General features: G+C 40.3%; 1 protein-coding gene across 1 annotated transcript in view; it reads right to left on the bottom strand.

Moving 5' to 3' along the window:
• The window catches only part of LOC124255777 (ubiquitin-like modifier-activating enzyme 6), a 92,908-nt gene that overhangs the window by 674 nt on the left and 76,293 nt on the right, over positions 1–15,941 (bottom strand). The window contains exons 17-34 of the mRNA XM_046689694.1: positions 15,541–15,618; positions 15,095–15,172; positions 13,135–13,183; positions 12,692–12,721; positions 11,357–11,462; positions 10,962–11,067; positions 10,705–10,794; positions 10,409–10,489; positions 8,294–8,422; positions 7,316–7,367; positions 7,070–7,133; positions 5,974–6,043; positions 5,519–5,590; positions 4,923–5,043; positions 3,086–3,165; positions 1,147–1,388; positions 926–1,013; positions 241–335 (exon numbers count right to left, since the gene is read on the bottom strand). Coding sequence (XP_046545650.1) covers positions 241–335; positions 926–1,013; positions 1,147–1,388; positions 3,086–3,165; positions 4,923–5,043; positions 5,519–5,590; positions 5,974–6,043; positions 7,070–7,133; positions 7,316–7,367; positions 8,294–8,422; positions 10,409–10,489; positions 10,705–10,794; positions 10,962–11,067; positions 11,357–11,462; positions 12,692–12,721; positions 13,135–13,183; positions 15,095–15,172; positions 15,541–15,618 — 1,631 coding nt within the window. The remainder of the gene's footprint in view (positions 1–240; positions 336–925; positions 1,014–1,146; positions 1,389–3,085; positions 3,166–4,922; positions 5,044–5,518; positions 5,591–5,973; positions 6,044–7,069; positions 7,134–7,315; positions 7,368–8,293; positions 8,423–10,408; positions 10,490–10,704; positions 10,795–10,961; positions 11,068–11,356; positions 11,463–12,691; positions 12,722–13,134; positions 13,184–15,094; positions 15,173–15,540; positions 15,619–15,941) is intronic.

Below are 15,941 nucleotides of genomic sequence, written 5' to 3'. Positions count from 1 at the left end.
CTATAAGATTATTCCACTAACATAGTGACGCACACATGTGTCTGTTGCTGCTTGGACTAGAGTAATGCCAGTTTCATAGTTAAAGCGTCGTAGGTTGATACGGATGCCATACTGAAACACGATATACCGACTGCAGCCATTCCCATTTACCCTAGAATGAGGCACACAAGATGCGTTAATAGCAAACAATCTTGTTTAACATTGGGTTCATTTGGTGATATTCATGACACTGTTACTCACGTCATGTTGAGGCTCTTGCTGTGGGCAGGCATGATGGGCATGTAGACCATCTTTACCCCATACACCACGGAGGAACCCTCAAAACCATATGTCTCCTGGAATGAAACAAAACATTTCTAGCTTCATGGATACTCTGTGTTGCAAATATTGACAAGGACCTAACAGGGTTGACCTGACATCATCGCCAGTGTTTTCATCCTCAGCAGCTCCCCATCCCATACATACAGGACCACTGCAGTCTCCAGACTGTACAGATCACACAATGTGTCAGCTTAGTGTGGTGGGACAGCCCATTGTGATGATAGAGGTTATTACCGATCAAGGATGATAATCAGGCAAGTCTGTGATTTGAATGCACACCTTGTCCTGACCCATCCTTGGGACACACCTCTGCAGCTATTGCAGCACCTTCGATCAACTACAGGTTCTCCTGTGCCACTTGGTGGTGACAGAGTGAGTAGATCCACACATCTACTTGGCCAATGATCTCGGTGTCTGAGCATTAAAGTGCTCCTCCCCAATTTGTATCAACATTTGTCAGCATCATACACATGCTCATGGGTTTTACCAAAGTGGTGTGTGCTTGAGACCTGTATCACTTTGAGCTTTCTCCGACATTAAGCTGACATGCTAGGATCTACTGGAATAATGACAGGGCACAACTCACTTTCACTTTCTCACTCACCTTGAAGTAGTGAAGGAACTGCTGAAGCGTGAAGTCCTTGTTGCCCCAGACCTCCCACTTGTCCCACATGGTGAAGGACACCCCCTCCCTGAAATATCACAAGGGTCACTTGTACAACCTACAAGGCATGAGTACATGGTGCACATAGACATCAACATTTCCATACGGCCACAGAGATAAAGGTATTTCCCCAAAGATACAGTGCAGTATTGTGTGGTCACCTGATGACTGTCCTCTCCACTGGTCCTGGTTCTGACAGCAGCATGATGGGGAGGGCCAGGTTCAGGAAACAGTTCTTGTACTTCTCTATGGCTGGCCTCTCTATCAGCTTCAGTAGTTCTATTGAAACTAGACCCGACACAGCGGCAGTAGTGGTGGCAATGGCTGGCACAATCCTCCCAGCTATACGCTTAATCTTCAGTCTGTCTGCAGTCTCTATATTGTAGCTCTGTGCACGTAGGTTCTACAAAGAAAAAAATGTCTAAGGGACCGTTCATAATTTATGGCTAGGGGGTGGGGGTGATGATGATTTTTGTGGAGAAGCATGTACAATGTGAATGACCCCCACTAAAATGTATGTACAAAATAAGTGAACCCCCTTCCCCTTCCCATAATTTCTAAGCATAATTTTAAATCATATTTTTATGTACAAAATTGCTGACCCCCAGTTAGTGTGTACAAAATTGCTGACCACCCCTAGCTCCCAGGAACAAAATGGGTGACACCCCCCCTACCCCCCAAAAAATCATCATCACCCTCCCCCTAGCCATAAATTATGAACGATCCCTAAAGGCTCAAGTCAAATAGTGAGTCACTTCTTAAACCCTACAAAACAATTGAAACGAATATGAAGTAATAAAAATGTAAGGCAGTAATCTTGACAAAGTAGGTTGCCTGGCAGTGATATTAATTTGATACTAGTGGGTTGCATCTAACAGATTACGTGTTGATATAGACTGAACATGTTGATATAGACTGTAACTAAAAACTACATAAAACACATTCCCTCAGTAAATCCCTCTAGTTTACTTGATAAACAACACATTCCCTCAGTAAATCCCTCTAGTTTACTTGATAAACAACACATTCCCTAAGTAAATCCCTCTAGTTTACTTGATAAACAACACATTCCCTAAGTAAATCCCTCTAGTTTACTTGATAAACAACACATTCCCTAAGTAAATCCCTCTAGTTTACTTGATAAACAACACATTCCCTAAGTAAATCCCTCTAGTTTACTTGATAAAACAACACATTCCCTTAGTAAACCCTCTAGTAAATTCTAGTTTACTTGATAAACAACACATTCCCTTAAATCCCTCTAGTTTGCTTGATGAACAACACATTCCCTAGTAAATCCCTCTAGTCTAAACAACACATTCCCTAAGTTTACTTGATAAACAACACATTCCCTAAGTAAATCCCTCTAGTTTACTTGATAAACAACACATTCCCTTAGTAAATCCCTCTAGTTTACTTGATAAACAACACATTCCCTAAGTAAATCCCTCTAGTTTACTTGATAAACAACACATTCCCTTAGTAAATCCCTCTAGTTTACTTGATAAACAACACATTCCCTTAGTAAATCCCTCTAGTTTACTTTTAAACAACACATTCCCTTAGTAAATCCCTCTAGTTTACTTGATAAACAACACATTTGACCTGATAAACAACACGTTCCCTAAGTAAATCCCTCTAGTTTACTTGATAAACAACACATTCCCTCAGTAAATCCCTCTAGTTTACTTGATAAACAACACATTCCCTAAGTAAATCCCTCTAGTTTACTTGATAAACAACACATTCCCTTAGTAAATCCCTCTAGTTTACTTGATAAACAACACATTCCCTAAGTAAATCCCTCTAGTTTACTTTTTTAACAACACATTCCCTTCGTAAATCCCTCTAGTTTACTTGATAAACAACACATTCCCTTAGTAAATCCCTCTAGTTTACTTGATAAACAACACATTTGACCTCTTTGCAGCATACTTTATACACACCATTAATCAATTCTCACTAATTTCCATCAAATTTAAACAATCATTAATGTCACGATTCTGGTGCAACTGTCTCCCAGAATGTGTAAATCCAGACAATTTCTCTCAGTGGCTGATTAGTCCACAAACTGATAATCTAAGATCTGAGGGTACTCACGGCTGAGGTAGAAATGAAGTCAATATGGCCATTACTGTCATCATCCTTCTCAAACTCTACAGGGTACATGCTGCTGAGGGCTGTAACATGAAGCATACTGTTACAGGGTGTAGCCTATAGCATGGGTATGACATGTATTGTCTATACAATAAACCATGGTCACTACAAACTCAAAGGGACCATTCATTTTTGTTTGTCATAACTGTAGTTCATTATACGCACTGTCAATGAAAAACATAACCAATTCTCTGGTTCAAAACAGTTTGTGATATCCATCAGTTCGCTATAACCAATCCTCGATAATCTCCAGGGTATACGTTACGATCACTCTCCACTATACCCTGGATGCATCCACGGCTTGGCCCGATGATATTATTACCTCCCTTTGCTGGCTTTTTATCCAATCAGGTGTCTACGCTGGGAAGTTAAGTGAACCAATCACAACTCACTTTCGCTTCTTAAATTATCTAACCATTTAAACTTGGCAACACAATTGATGCAGAGGTACTCTGAAAGAGGTAGAAGGAGTTCTTTCATATATTCTTTTGAAAGTTTCAGATCTGTCAATTTGTCTGTATTATTTCCCAAAAAATATGAGTGGCACTGACTGCGAAATAACCTTCGCGACTGTGAACGCTATCTTTGTTGACACTGGCAAGCTCGGATGTAACGGCGGCTTAGCTGATTGGCTACTGTGAAAATGCGGAGCCAGCAAATGGAGGTAATATAGTTATCGGGCCAAGCCATGGATGCATCCAGGGTATAGTGGAGAGTGATCGTAACGTATACCCTGGAGATTATCGAGGGTGGCTATAACCATGTGCATTCTAAACATAGTTTACTGTACATCTCAGTTTAGCAAAGGCATCACACAAAACTACACCAGCCATTGCTTTTATCAACAGATCAATCAAACTGTGCAAATCAATATACAATCATCTCAAATGAAGATTAACCTTTTGAACATTTTAATTAAAACAAGCATTGTCACTAAGTTGACATAATCCCCCGCCGCAAATTATGAAATCAAACTTAAAAAGTAATGGAAGTGAAGGTCGTAATTTAAGATGAAGTTAATTGTCAACAAAAACATGACCAGTCAACCTCTCTTGATATCTTGTTCTGTAGTTGTTCAAACGCACAAATATTTTCAAGATTGACTTTGACCATGACATGAATGTCTTAGTGTATGAAATATGCAAAAATAGTAATTATCAAGGGAAATCTTGAAAGTCCATGGAGAAAATCCAGTGAACTGTTCTTGAGATATCTTGCTGACAATCTTAACATGTAGTTTAACATGCTGAAATCTTGAAAGTGTCTCTGTGACCTTGACAATTATGTGAAGGTCACCAAAATCGACTGGGCCCTGCCCCTTCCCTGGATGAAGCTGGATGTCAAATATGAAGAAAATCTAGTTAACGGTTCTTGAGGTATCTCGCTGACAAGCATAACATGCAGTTTAACATGCTGAAATCTTCAAAGTGTCGCTGTGACCTTGAAAATTCAGTGAAGGTCACTAAAATCACCTTCCTAGGTAAAGCTTGGTGTTGAATATGAAGAAAATCCAGTGAATGGTTCTTGAGATAGCTCGCTGACAAGGGTAAAACGTTAAAGTCCCATTGTGACCTTGAAATGAAGGTCAAGGTCACCAATCCTGACTGGGACCTTTCTTATACTGTGATGAACCTAGGTACCTAATATGAAAAGAATCTAGTCAACAGTTCTTAAGATATTCCAATTCGTACGTACGGATGGACGGACGGAGCCTAATACTATAACCCCCGCTTCGCGCTAAACCCGCGGAGGGGGAAAATGAGCCAATGCAATTTCTCACCCTCTGTGACCTTCCCAGCTTGACATACGCCCTTTAACTTCTGACCTGCCTGCACTACCTCATCACCGCCGATGTCTTCTTCAGCAGGTGACTTGTCTGCAGTCTCGTCAGTCTCAATCCTCTGAACACCACCAAACAACAGGTGATATGGTGAGTCTCTTTATTCCAACCATATCAGAGGGAGGCACCAAGAATGGGCCTTCCTCACATCAAGCCATTACCTTAAACACTAGGTAAGTTACTATCATCATAACTTATGTTTATTTCACCTGGATCAATAAAGAGAAAGTCTTTAATCCTTAGCTTGCTCTTACTACAGTGAATTTGATGTATACAAAACTCTGTAAAATCCATGTACACTTCAGATTTTACAATCTTGGACAATACAATCTTTTTCCAAATTACGTTGCCATTAGCACTTAGTTTCTCTCCATCACGCAAGGTAGTTCCAGACATAATGCAAAACTACAAGAGCCAAAAACTGACCTAAACAGTAAAAATGAAATGCTTTCATGATAATTTTTACTACAATATGTCTTGAAAAGGTAAACCTATGAAGGAGTGTAAAACAGTTGAAGGGAGACAACTTTTGTTACCTTGTTGGAAGGTGAGAATGGAGGGACTGTCACACTGGCAATCAGTGGCAGAATGTTGGCAGCCTCCAAGTCCTGCAACAGTGGTCAGTGAAAACGGTGAACCATATCATCAATGTTTGAGAGGTCAGCTTGTCAATTATTTTTATCTCGAGACATAAAAACTAAATCATTAATGATATCAATTACTTTCCCTGTCCCTGCATCATACACATCATGATGATCATTTTCAAGTTCTATACAGGTTGATTTGGTCTAAAACAGAGCTGTCTATATGAAAAAGTACATCCAAATCTGGGCCGGTCTTTACCTTTTATATGAATGGGAACACATTTGTATTTCCACAATGCAAGGATAAGTTAAAAGATTGAACTGAAGTGTATTAAGCTGCAGCGAGATGTGCTCTAGGACTGTGTACACAGATATCTGATTTAGAGTTGCCATGAATGCCCCAGTACCTCTCTCGGCCATGGCACCCCCATGATGTCAGCCAGCAGGCGAGCTGTGCTGGACACGTACACCACATGACTGCAAACAGAAGTCACAAACATCTACACTATATCTCACATGGCTGCAAACAGAAGTCACCAACATCTACAGTATATCTCACATGGCTGCAAACAGAAGTCACAGCACTATATCTCACATGGCTGCAAACAGAAGTCACCAACATCTACACTATATCTCACATGGCTGCAAACAGAAGTCACAAACATCTACACTATATCTCACATGGCTGCAAACAGAAGTCACCAACATCTACATTATATCTCACATGGCTGCAAACAGAAGTCACAAACATCTACACTATATCTCACATGACTGCAAACAGAAGTCACCAACATCTACACTATATCTCACATGGCTGCAAACAGAAGTCACCAACATCTACACTATATCTCACATGGCTGTTCATGCCTTAAAACAGGAACTAAATAGAAAGGCAGCTACAAAGGATAAGTATTTCATAACTGTCACGGCATGATTTGCCTTCAGTTGCAGGTAACCAAATATACTTCTGCATCGGAATGGACCTTGCCTTCTCGTTTTGTGTGTTTGTTGGTTAACGCCACACTCAGCAATATTCCAGCTATATGGCAGGCCTTTCAAATTTTCGTACTTTACTACAAATGTGAAATTCCAAATATCTAACCACTTTCTAAATATTGTCTACTCATAGTTAGGTCATGGGAGCTGTGCTAATTTACACTGATCAGAGGGGTAGATAAAGTGAAATCTAGAGGAAGACAAAGTATGCAATCAAGACTGACGGATGTTGAATTCCACTTTTGTGGAAGCCTTCACGGGTGAGTGGGCCAGGTCATTGACTCTGTGTGCTGGTGACTAGGTGCCTCACGCTGAGAGAGTGGGTTTGAATCCCCAGATGGGACTTCACCCCCAAACTACTACTAGATTTTGTACTTTACTGTGAAGGTGTAATCCAAAATATAACATGAGTTGTGAGCTAAGCTGTAGGGATATCAAGTATGTTGTGCGACTGCATGATCTATAGTCCACATGTACAGTGGAGAAGGCCTCATAAAGGACACTTACTCTTCATCATCAGGGTTGAACTCCAGAGGTGTTGGTGGTCGTTTGGGGGACTGCCAGAATGGGCCTGCAACCAGAACCTACATGTATCTCCAGAGCTAAAACCTTTATTGGTTAGGCAGGTATAAATCATCTTATCATCTTAAACGATAGGATCTGTCTATTGTGTTCTTATTCTAACAACAGCTCTGAAGAGATGGGTAATATCAACTGAGAAATGTACTTCCTTGTCCAAGCTGGTGAACTTACTTCCATCCTGCAGCTTGGTGTCTAGTGGGAAGGCATGCAGAAGTTGCTGGGCCTGAAATGTACAACATACAATGACTGACTACATGACAATATTGATCCACACCACCAGTACACCATGACACACAGTCAGCTCGGTCCGACATTGTAATCATTTGATCCTCCATACTCAGCTTGCTGTGGACTCTATAGTTATTCTATAAACAGGTGAGTGAGTGAGCGAGTTTAGTTTTACGTCACACTCAGCAATATTCCAGCTATATGGCAGCAGACTGTAAATAATCGAGTCTGGACCAGACAATCCAGCGATCACCAGCATGAGCATCGATCTGTGCAATTGGGAACCGATGACATGTGTCAACCAAGTCAGCAAGCCTGACCACCCGAACCCATTAGTCGCCTCTTACGACAAGCATGGGTTACTGAAGGCACATTCTAACCCGGACCTTAACAGGTCTATAAACAGGTACCCGTGGACATATTTTTTTTAAAATGTCAATTCATATTGAATCTTAACATGGTCTGCTGTTGGTCTTGAACTCATGCAGAAATTTAATAGAACAACACGTTAATCTGAAATTGAATCTTAACATGGTCTGCTGTTGGTCTTGAACTCATGCAGAAATTTAATAGAACAACACGTTAATCTGAAATTTGGGTTATTCTTGGATAAAAAACAGCCAATCAGCAAGAAGCAAATATTTGTAATAAATTACTAAAAAGGTATCATTTTTCACCAAATTGTCCAATTCTGTCCAATGTTCAAGGCATGGGAGGTAACACAATTGTGTTCAGGTGCCGACACATATTGTGCAAAGAGCTGGACTGAGCATGGTCACAAATGTCCTAATTATCCCGGCACCATACACATAAGAATATGTCAAACAAGGAACCTTGACGCAATCAGGACCAAACGGAAACTGTATAAAGCAAGCTTAAATCCACACTCACTCAATCACTCACTCCCAGTGTTCTACTGACCTTGTGGTTGAAGTATTTTTCAAATTTGATTCTCGCTAGCGTGACACACTGTGGCCAGGTGTATGCCCTCTGAGCTGATAGTTTGACTATGTTGATGGAGTTCTCTATATTGTTGCCCAGCAGCAGTGTCTACAGTGGAAGGAGAAGACATCACTACTCAAGTCTAGTGTACGAGTAACAACTGTCAATGGCTTGGTGGACAACACTTAACATTGATGCCACTCTACACCATCACAGATTTAATATAAAAGGTAGTGCCACAGCACAGTAGCTAACCTGGATATGTAGTCAAAGTCAGTTAAGACAGGCACTTGACAAATGTCATGAATTTCACAAAAACTAAACAAATACATTTGATTCATTTTGTATAAACATGGCATAGGAATGGCACAAATAGTTATTTCAACACTGAAAATCAGCTTTAGGGATTCCTGATGAAATAAAAGTATTCCCAGAAATTATTGAGAGTTGTTTTGGCATATATCTAATACATGTATGTAAACTATAGAAGTTTTACTTCAATGAATATGTTGAGATATGATTCTCTTACAGTCTAAGTATCTTTTCAGTACTTTGTGAGACCTCCTTGCCCTGCAATACAGGACTGAATGTGCCTAGGTACACTACCGATCAAAGTTTGTAGGAAATCATGTGACAGCATATCCCAATATTCAACCACTTCTTTCTTCATATCTTCAATATTTCTAGGTCCTTATTGGTTTATTCTGTCCTTCATTAGTCCCCACACATTTTCAATAGGGTAAAGATCTGGGCTGTAGCTGGGCCAGTCTAAAACTTGAACATTTTTGTCTGACAACCACTGTTTTGTGTAGCCCCCAGTGTGTTTTGTGTCGTTATCATGCTGGAAAATCCAATTACCTTCATACAGTGTTCAGGCCATTGAAAGGAGGTGATCATTTAAGATGTCAACATATCGTTCCTTCATCAAATTTACAGTGAAAATACACAACAGTGTCACTCCATGTGCTGATATCCCACCCCACATGTGAAATTTCAGGCTATGTTTTGGGCATTGGTAGATAGGTTTCACGGTATCTTTTGTCCAACTTTTCACACAGTTCAGAAAAAGCCAGACAGAACTTTCATCAGAAAATGAAACATTATCCCAATCTTAATTTTCGTGAGCCCTACACCAGTTTTAACATCTTTCTTTTTGTGCATCAATTTTGTTTCATCAATGGTGAGGGAATTCTGTGCTTTTTCACCCAGTTAAGTCTTTGTAATTCTTGTCTAATGGTTTCATTACATACATGAGGACTTCCTCTATTTATCATCTAATTTCTGATATTCTCAATGCTTTTCAATTTTCCCCTACTGACAATCTGACCAAGTCGCCGGCGATCCATAGTACTGAAGTTACTTGGCCTCCCTGCCCCTATCTTGTGCTCAATCCCAACTGCTGACTAAACATTCTTCAAATTTCCGTGAACTGAGGTATACTGTAGACAGTGGAATGTCATGTCCACCAGCTAACTCTTTTGCATTAGTCACACCCCTTTCAAATTCATCTAGAACCAGCTGTCAAATGTGCCATGTCAACAAAGGAAGCTGTCTGCTACACCCAGGGAGATAACTCTTGATGTAGAAAGGTTCATTCTTAAGCCTGCAAGAGTTGCCTCCCATATTGAGTACCTTACATGATGAAACACCTGTTTTAAAATTCAGTATTAGGAAACTAAACATTTTCTCAATAAGTTCTGGGAAAACTGTATGTTTATGACAAACAATGGATGACTGACAACAAATATGACATGACCTTAGTTGACATTCTGACAGGTGAATAAAATATGAAATAAGTTACATTTTGTCATCAAGTCAACGTGTTTGCAAGTACCCGCATAAAAAGAAACAGACCCTTTATTCTTACAGACTAAAGAACATGCCTCTGCACTTTTCCCTTCACTTTGATGGACACATACCTACAACAGCCTTTAACTCGTACCTTGCCTCAGACTAACATACTAGTAGACAAGCACATCTGTACTGTGGGAACAATGAGGCCTACACACAGTTCTGTGGCAGTACAGCAGCTGTACCACTGCCACATGTGTATCACTATACTGTGTTTCAGGACTGCATTAACAGGTAACTCACCTCTACAACTTCCTCCACATTCTTGTTCATGGACCAAAATTTATTAAATAGGTTAGGTTTCTGTACAAATAGTTGTTCAAACTGAAAGGAAAGAAAACAACATTGAGGGTTTTATTGTGATCCACACGACAGAGCAGGCTCTGGGGCCAACCTGCAGAGACGGGTGACCCATGGACCTTAAACATCACTATTTTGTAGCAGGATGTGTGTAAACTGTATATTGTTGGACTTTAATGCATCCTATATTATCGTCTGATTGTATGTATTTCTGCTGACAGTGTCAACACAGTAGATACCTTATCTCTGGACCACTGTATACAGTGTTCTATGGTGGCAGGGAATGACTTGACTGTACAATAGGGGTAATCCTCATCTGGGGGGTCCCTCTGGAATAGTGAAATAACATGAGCATCATTTAAAGATATTGCATTATTTGCCATGGAAAACGTTGACATTTAATCCAGTGTGGGTAAGGAAAAATTTGACAGAGGCCATTTTGAAGTGAGAGTTTAGTAAAAATGACTAATATATATACTTTGAGACAGTCACCCACCTGACTACCATAGGACTCGGTGAGGTGGGGTACAATGACCTGTACGTGGCCCTTGGTTCCCATTGTACCCGACTCTAAGAGGGGTCTCTGGGTTGTCACACAACGGCTGAAATGAAATAACATCTGTCCAAGAACGTGGAAAACATTACATGTGGCACAATGACTGTGTCTGATACAGAAAGGTACATATAATCTTTCTTCAATCATTGCAGTTCATTTCATCTAATTTAATGTTTATGGACGGACACAATCTTGCAGAAATGCTATTCACATTTCTGCAAACGAAATGTTTATAAATACTGCTTTGAGCATTTGTGTCTACTGTGTAGGGGATGTGCCAAATGTACGCCATGATTGAAAATATACATTATGGAGACATGAGTGCAAGGTCCTACCTGTCGACATAGCGGCGAGCCTCCACATTGTCCAGGGCGTTCACCACAATGTCCTGACTCTCAAAGAAGGCATCATTGTACAGCTTCTCTTCTGTCTGGGGGCACACTGGGGAGACACAGGACAACATACATTCTGCTGCTGCTTCTACTGTGAGGCGCTAGTAGTTTTCATTTGGAACTGTAATTGTGGTGGTTATCAGAGTCATTTACTCTTCACAATGATGTGGGAAGTGTCATGTGACATGGAGGGAGGAAGGGAGATTACATCACTATGAATATCTTTATAGTCACACCAGTCAACTTCATGTTGCAGAAAGAAAGCAAATATGAAGGTCAGAGATGTTTGCCATTTAATGAAACCGCAAGCATGGGTGAGGAAGGGTTAAGAAGTAATGTTGTTTGCTGTTTAATGCCACACTCAGCAATATTCCACAAAGACGATGTCAGCCTGTACATAACTGATTCGAGACCACACAAACAATCCACTCACTCACACAGTATCAAGAATATCACCGAGCATGTTTCTCTGATTCATCAGTTAATTTGCTGGTTCCATACTACAAGCATGTTTCTCTGATTCATCAGTTAATTTGCTGGTCCCATACTACAAGCATGTTTCTCTGATTCATCAGTTAATTTGCTGGTCCCATACTACAAGCATGTTTCTCTGATTCATCAGTTAATTTGCTGGTCCCATACTACAAGCATGTTTCTCTGATTCATCAGTTAATTTGCTGGTTCCATACTACAAGCATGTTTCTCTGATTCATCAGTTAATTTGCTGGTTCCATACTACAAGCATGTTTCTCTGATTCATCAGTTACCGGCAATTTGCTGGTTCCATACTACAAGCATGTTTCTCTGATTCATCAGTTAATTTGCTGGTCCCATACTACAAGCATGTTTCTCTGATTCATCAGTTAATTTGCTGGTTCCATACTACAAGCATGTTTCTCTGATTCATCAGTTAATTTGCTGGTTCCATACTACAAGCATGTTTCTCTGATTCATCAGTTAATTTGCTGGTCCCATACTACAAGCATGTTTCTCTATGTTTCTCTGATTCATCAGTTAATTTGCTGGTCCCATCATACTGATTCATCAGTTACCGTAATTTGCTGGTTCCATACTACAAGCATTTTCTCTGATTCATCAGTTAATTTGTCAAACTACACTGGAATCCTACAAGCATGTATTTCTCAAGGTCAAAGCTGGAATCCCGATGTGGTGTCATTAAATAGAAGGATGACTTAGCCTGAACTCATGTAAGTTTGAAGGCATGTGGTAGTTCATGTTCATGAGGATATCCAAAAACCATAATCTGGACAAAAGTACCTTTTTGTTGCTGTGCTTCTATCTTCAGTGCTGCAGACAAAAAGCAAGATGAACATTAGACTCACTGACTGCATGATTCTGATGACACTAAAGCTATCAATATTGTCCATATATTGTGAAATATTATGTCTGTGTCAAATCAGTGTAACCATAACAGATAGGATATGCAGCCAGTATATTCTGTTTCTTTTCTTTACTATAAGTTAGAACCCCCTTGTAATTCACAGCTGCTGTTGCTTCACTGTTAGGTCAACTGTACAACAGTGCTGACGGTGTATTTCACAAAGAGCTTGTCAGAGTTCGGGGACATTTTGTCTCTCATTGCTAGACTGATAAGTAAAATATGCAGGACACTGGCAAGTCAGGTTGGCTGTCTGACCTGATGGTTAAGTGAATCTGAAACAAAATGTAAGCATATAAGACTGTCATTGATTTCTACCTACCTGGATTAATGTCCAGGACAGACTGAGCTGCTGTTGTGGACTTGGGTTTCTGAAACATGCCCAGACAAATCAAACAATGGCTGTGTTTATGTAGAAGTATAAGTTAAAGGAAATCAAGCGAGAGCTTCTGTTACACCTTCAATATCAGACAAAGACTTAACTATAAAGAGATTCTGTTACACCTTTAAGACACATCAGGCACAGAATGTAACTACATACAGATTCTGTTCCACCTTTAAGAACACCAGACACAGGCTGTAACTACATACAGATTCTGTTACACCTTTAAGACACATCACACACAGGCTGTAACTCCAAAGAGATTCTGTTACACCTTCAAGACACATCACACACAGGCTGTAACTCCAAAGAGATTGTGTTACACCTTCAAGACACATCAGACACAGGCTGTAACTCCAAAGAGATTGTGTTACACCTTCAAGACACATCACACACAGGCTGTAACTCCAAAGAGATTGTGTTACACCTTCAAGACACATCACACACAGGCTGTAACTCCAAAGAGATTGTGTTACACCTTCAAGACACATCAGACACAGGCTGTAACTCCAAAGAGATTCTGTTACACCTTCAAGACACATCACACACAGGCTGTAACTCCAAAGAGATTGTGTTACACCTTCTAGACACATCAGACACAGGCTGTAACTCCAAAGAGATTGTGTTACACCTTCAAGACACATCACACACAGGCTGTAACTCCAAAGAGATTGTGTTACACCTTCAAGACACATCAGACACAGGCTGTAACTCCAAAGAGATTCTGTTACACCTTCAAGACACATCACACACAGGCTGTAACTCCAAAGAGATTGTGTTACACCTTCAAGACACATCACACACAGGCTGTAACTCCAAAGAGATTGTGTTACACCTTCAAGACACATCAGACACAGGCTGTAAATCCAAAGAGATTCTGTTACACCTTCAAGACACATCAGACACAGGCTGTAACTCCAAAGAAATTGTGTTACACCTTCAAGACACATCAGACACAGGCTGTAACTCCAAAGAGATTGTGTTACACCTTCAAGACACATCACACACAGGCTGTAACTCCAAAGAGATTGTGTTACACCTTCAAGACACATCACACACAGGCTGTAACTCCAAAGAGATTCTGTTACACCTTCAAGACACATCAGACACAGGCTGTAACTCCAAAGAGATTCTGTTACACCTTCAAGACACATCAGACACAGGCTGTAACTCCAAAGAGATTGTGTTACACCTTCAAGACACATCACACACAGGCTGTAACTCCAAAGAGATTCTGTTACACCTTCAAGACACATCAGACACAGGCTGTAACTCCAAAGAGATTGTGTTACACCTTCAAGACACATCACACACAGGCTGTAACTCCAAAGAGATTCTGTTACACCTTCAAGACACATCAGACACAGGCTGTAACTACACAGAGATTATGTTACACCTTCAAGACACATCACACACAGGCTGTAACTCCAAAGAGATTCTGTTACACTTTCAAGACACATCAGACACAGGCTGTAACTAGACAAAGATGATGTTACACCTTCAAGACAGGCACAGGCTGTAACTACACAGACTCTGTTACACCTTCAAGACACATCAGAGACAGGCTGTAACAACACAGAGAAAAAACAGATTCAGCAACACTCTCAAGACATATCAAACACATGCACTGAAGAACTGTGTGAGTGAGTGAGTTTAGTTTTACGCCACTTTTGGCAATATTCCAGCAATATCACGGCGGGGGACACCAGAAATGAGCATCACACATTGTGCCCATCTGGGGAATCGAAGCGAATGCCTTAACCACTAGGCTATCCCACGGCCCCTACTGAAGAACAGAAGTAGAACAGCAGGACATATTTGGACATAAGTGTTGTCTCAGTTATCATCACCAGTTACCACACTGACATTTGACTACACCCGGGACAGCACTGTCACCTACCCTGATGTGATGAGGTCTGAACAGGAACTGTCTGTTGAGATTTGACTTCTCTATCAGATCATTGTCAGTGATTGTTATCTGGAAAGAGAAATATGTTTTACGTCTCCTTTACATATGAAGAATACTTCAGGAACATAAACTGCAATGGAGAAAATATTATCAATGATGTTATTTGTTACAAAAATCTTCATTGCCCATGTTGAGTCGTCATTACTTTTGTGAAGTCAAAACCAATATATAACATCAGCCTCTGAATTTTGACTGCAAAATTGTTAAACAATTGTTAAGTTTTACAGATAAAGCATAAAAATAGTAGAATTAGAAGGATTAGAAAGTCGGTTTGGTTTGATGCTGCACTGGTCAGTATGTCAATTATATCATATGATTCAAGACAGTTCATTCTGAGGGAAAAACAGACCCGAGATTAGTTAAGTGTGCTGACTTACCTTGCCCTTAACTCCAGAACCAATCCCCATCAGGGCATAGTTTTTGAGCATTTCACAGCCAATAGCTCCACATCCAATCTGTCAACAGGCACAAGCTTAACATACATCCAGCTGTATAATATAACATTAAACATAGTAATAAACAATAAACAGACAGTTTTATTACCCCACTGGACGGTCCAGTTTGCAATTATTCCAGGCCACGTGTTCTGGCATGTGTTATCTCCCTTTGCCAACGTCACCACTTTCCTGTTCACCCTTCTTATATATCCCAGCTTAGGCAATGTGTCATATCTTGTATTAGGATTAACCATTACTTACCTTTTAGGATTAGCTATTACTTTCTGACATATTTGTACGTTTGCTCAAACTTGAGTGGCCATTATTCTGAGATGAAATGA

The sequence above is a fragment of the Haliotis rubra genome, unplaced genomic scaffold, assembly GCF_003918875.1.
Source record: "Haliotis rubra isolate DU_JTF1 unplaced genomic scaffold, ASM391887v1 Scf61, whole genome shotgun sequence".
NCBI classification, from domain to species: domain Eukaryota; kingdom Metazoa; phylum Mollusca; class Gastropoda; order Lepetellida; family Haliotidae; genus Haliotis; species Haliotis rubra.
This window is presented reverse-complemented; position numbering and strand designations above follow the sequence as displayed.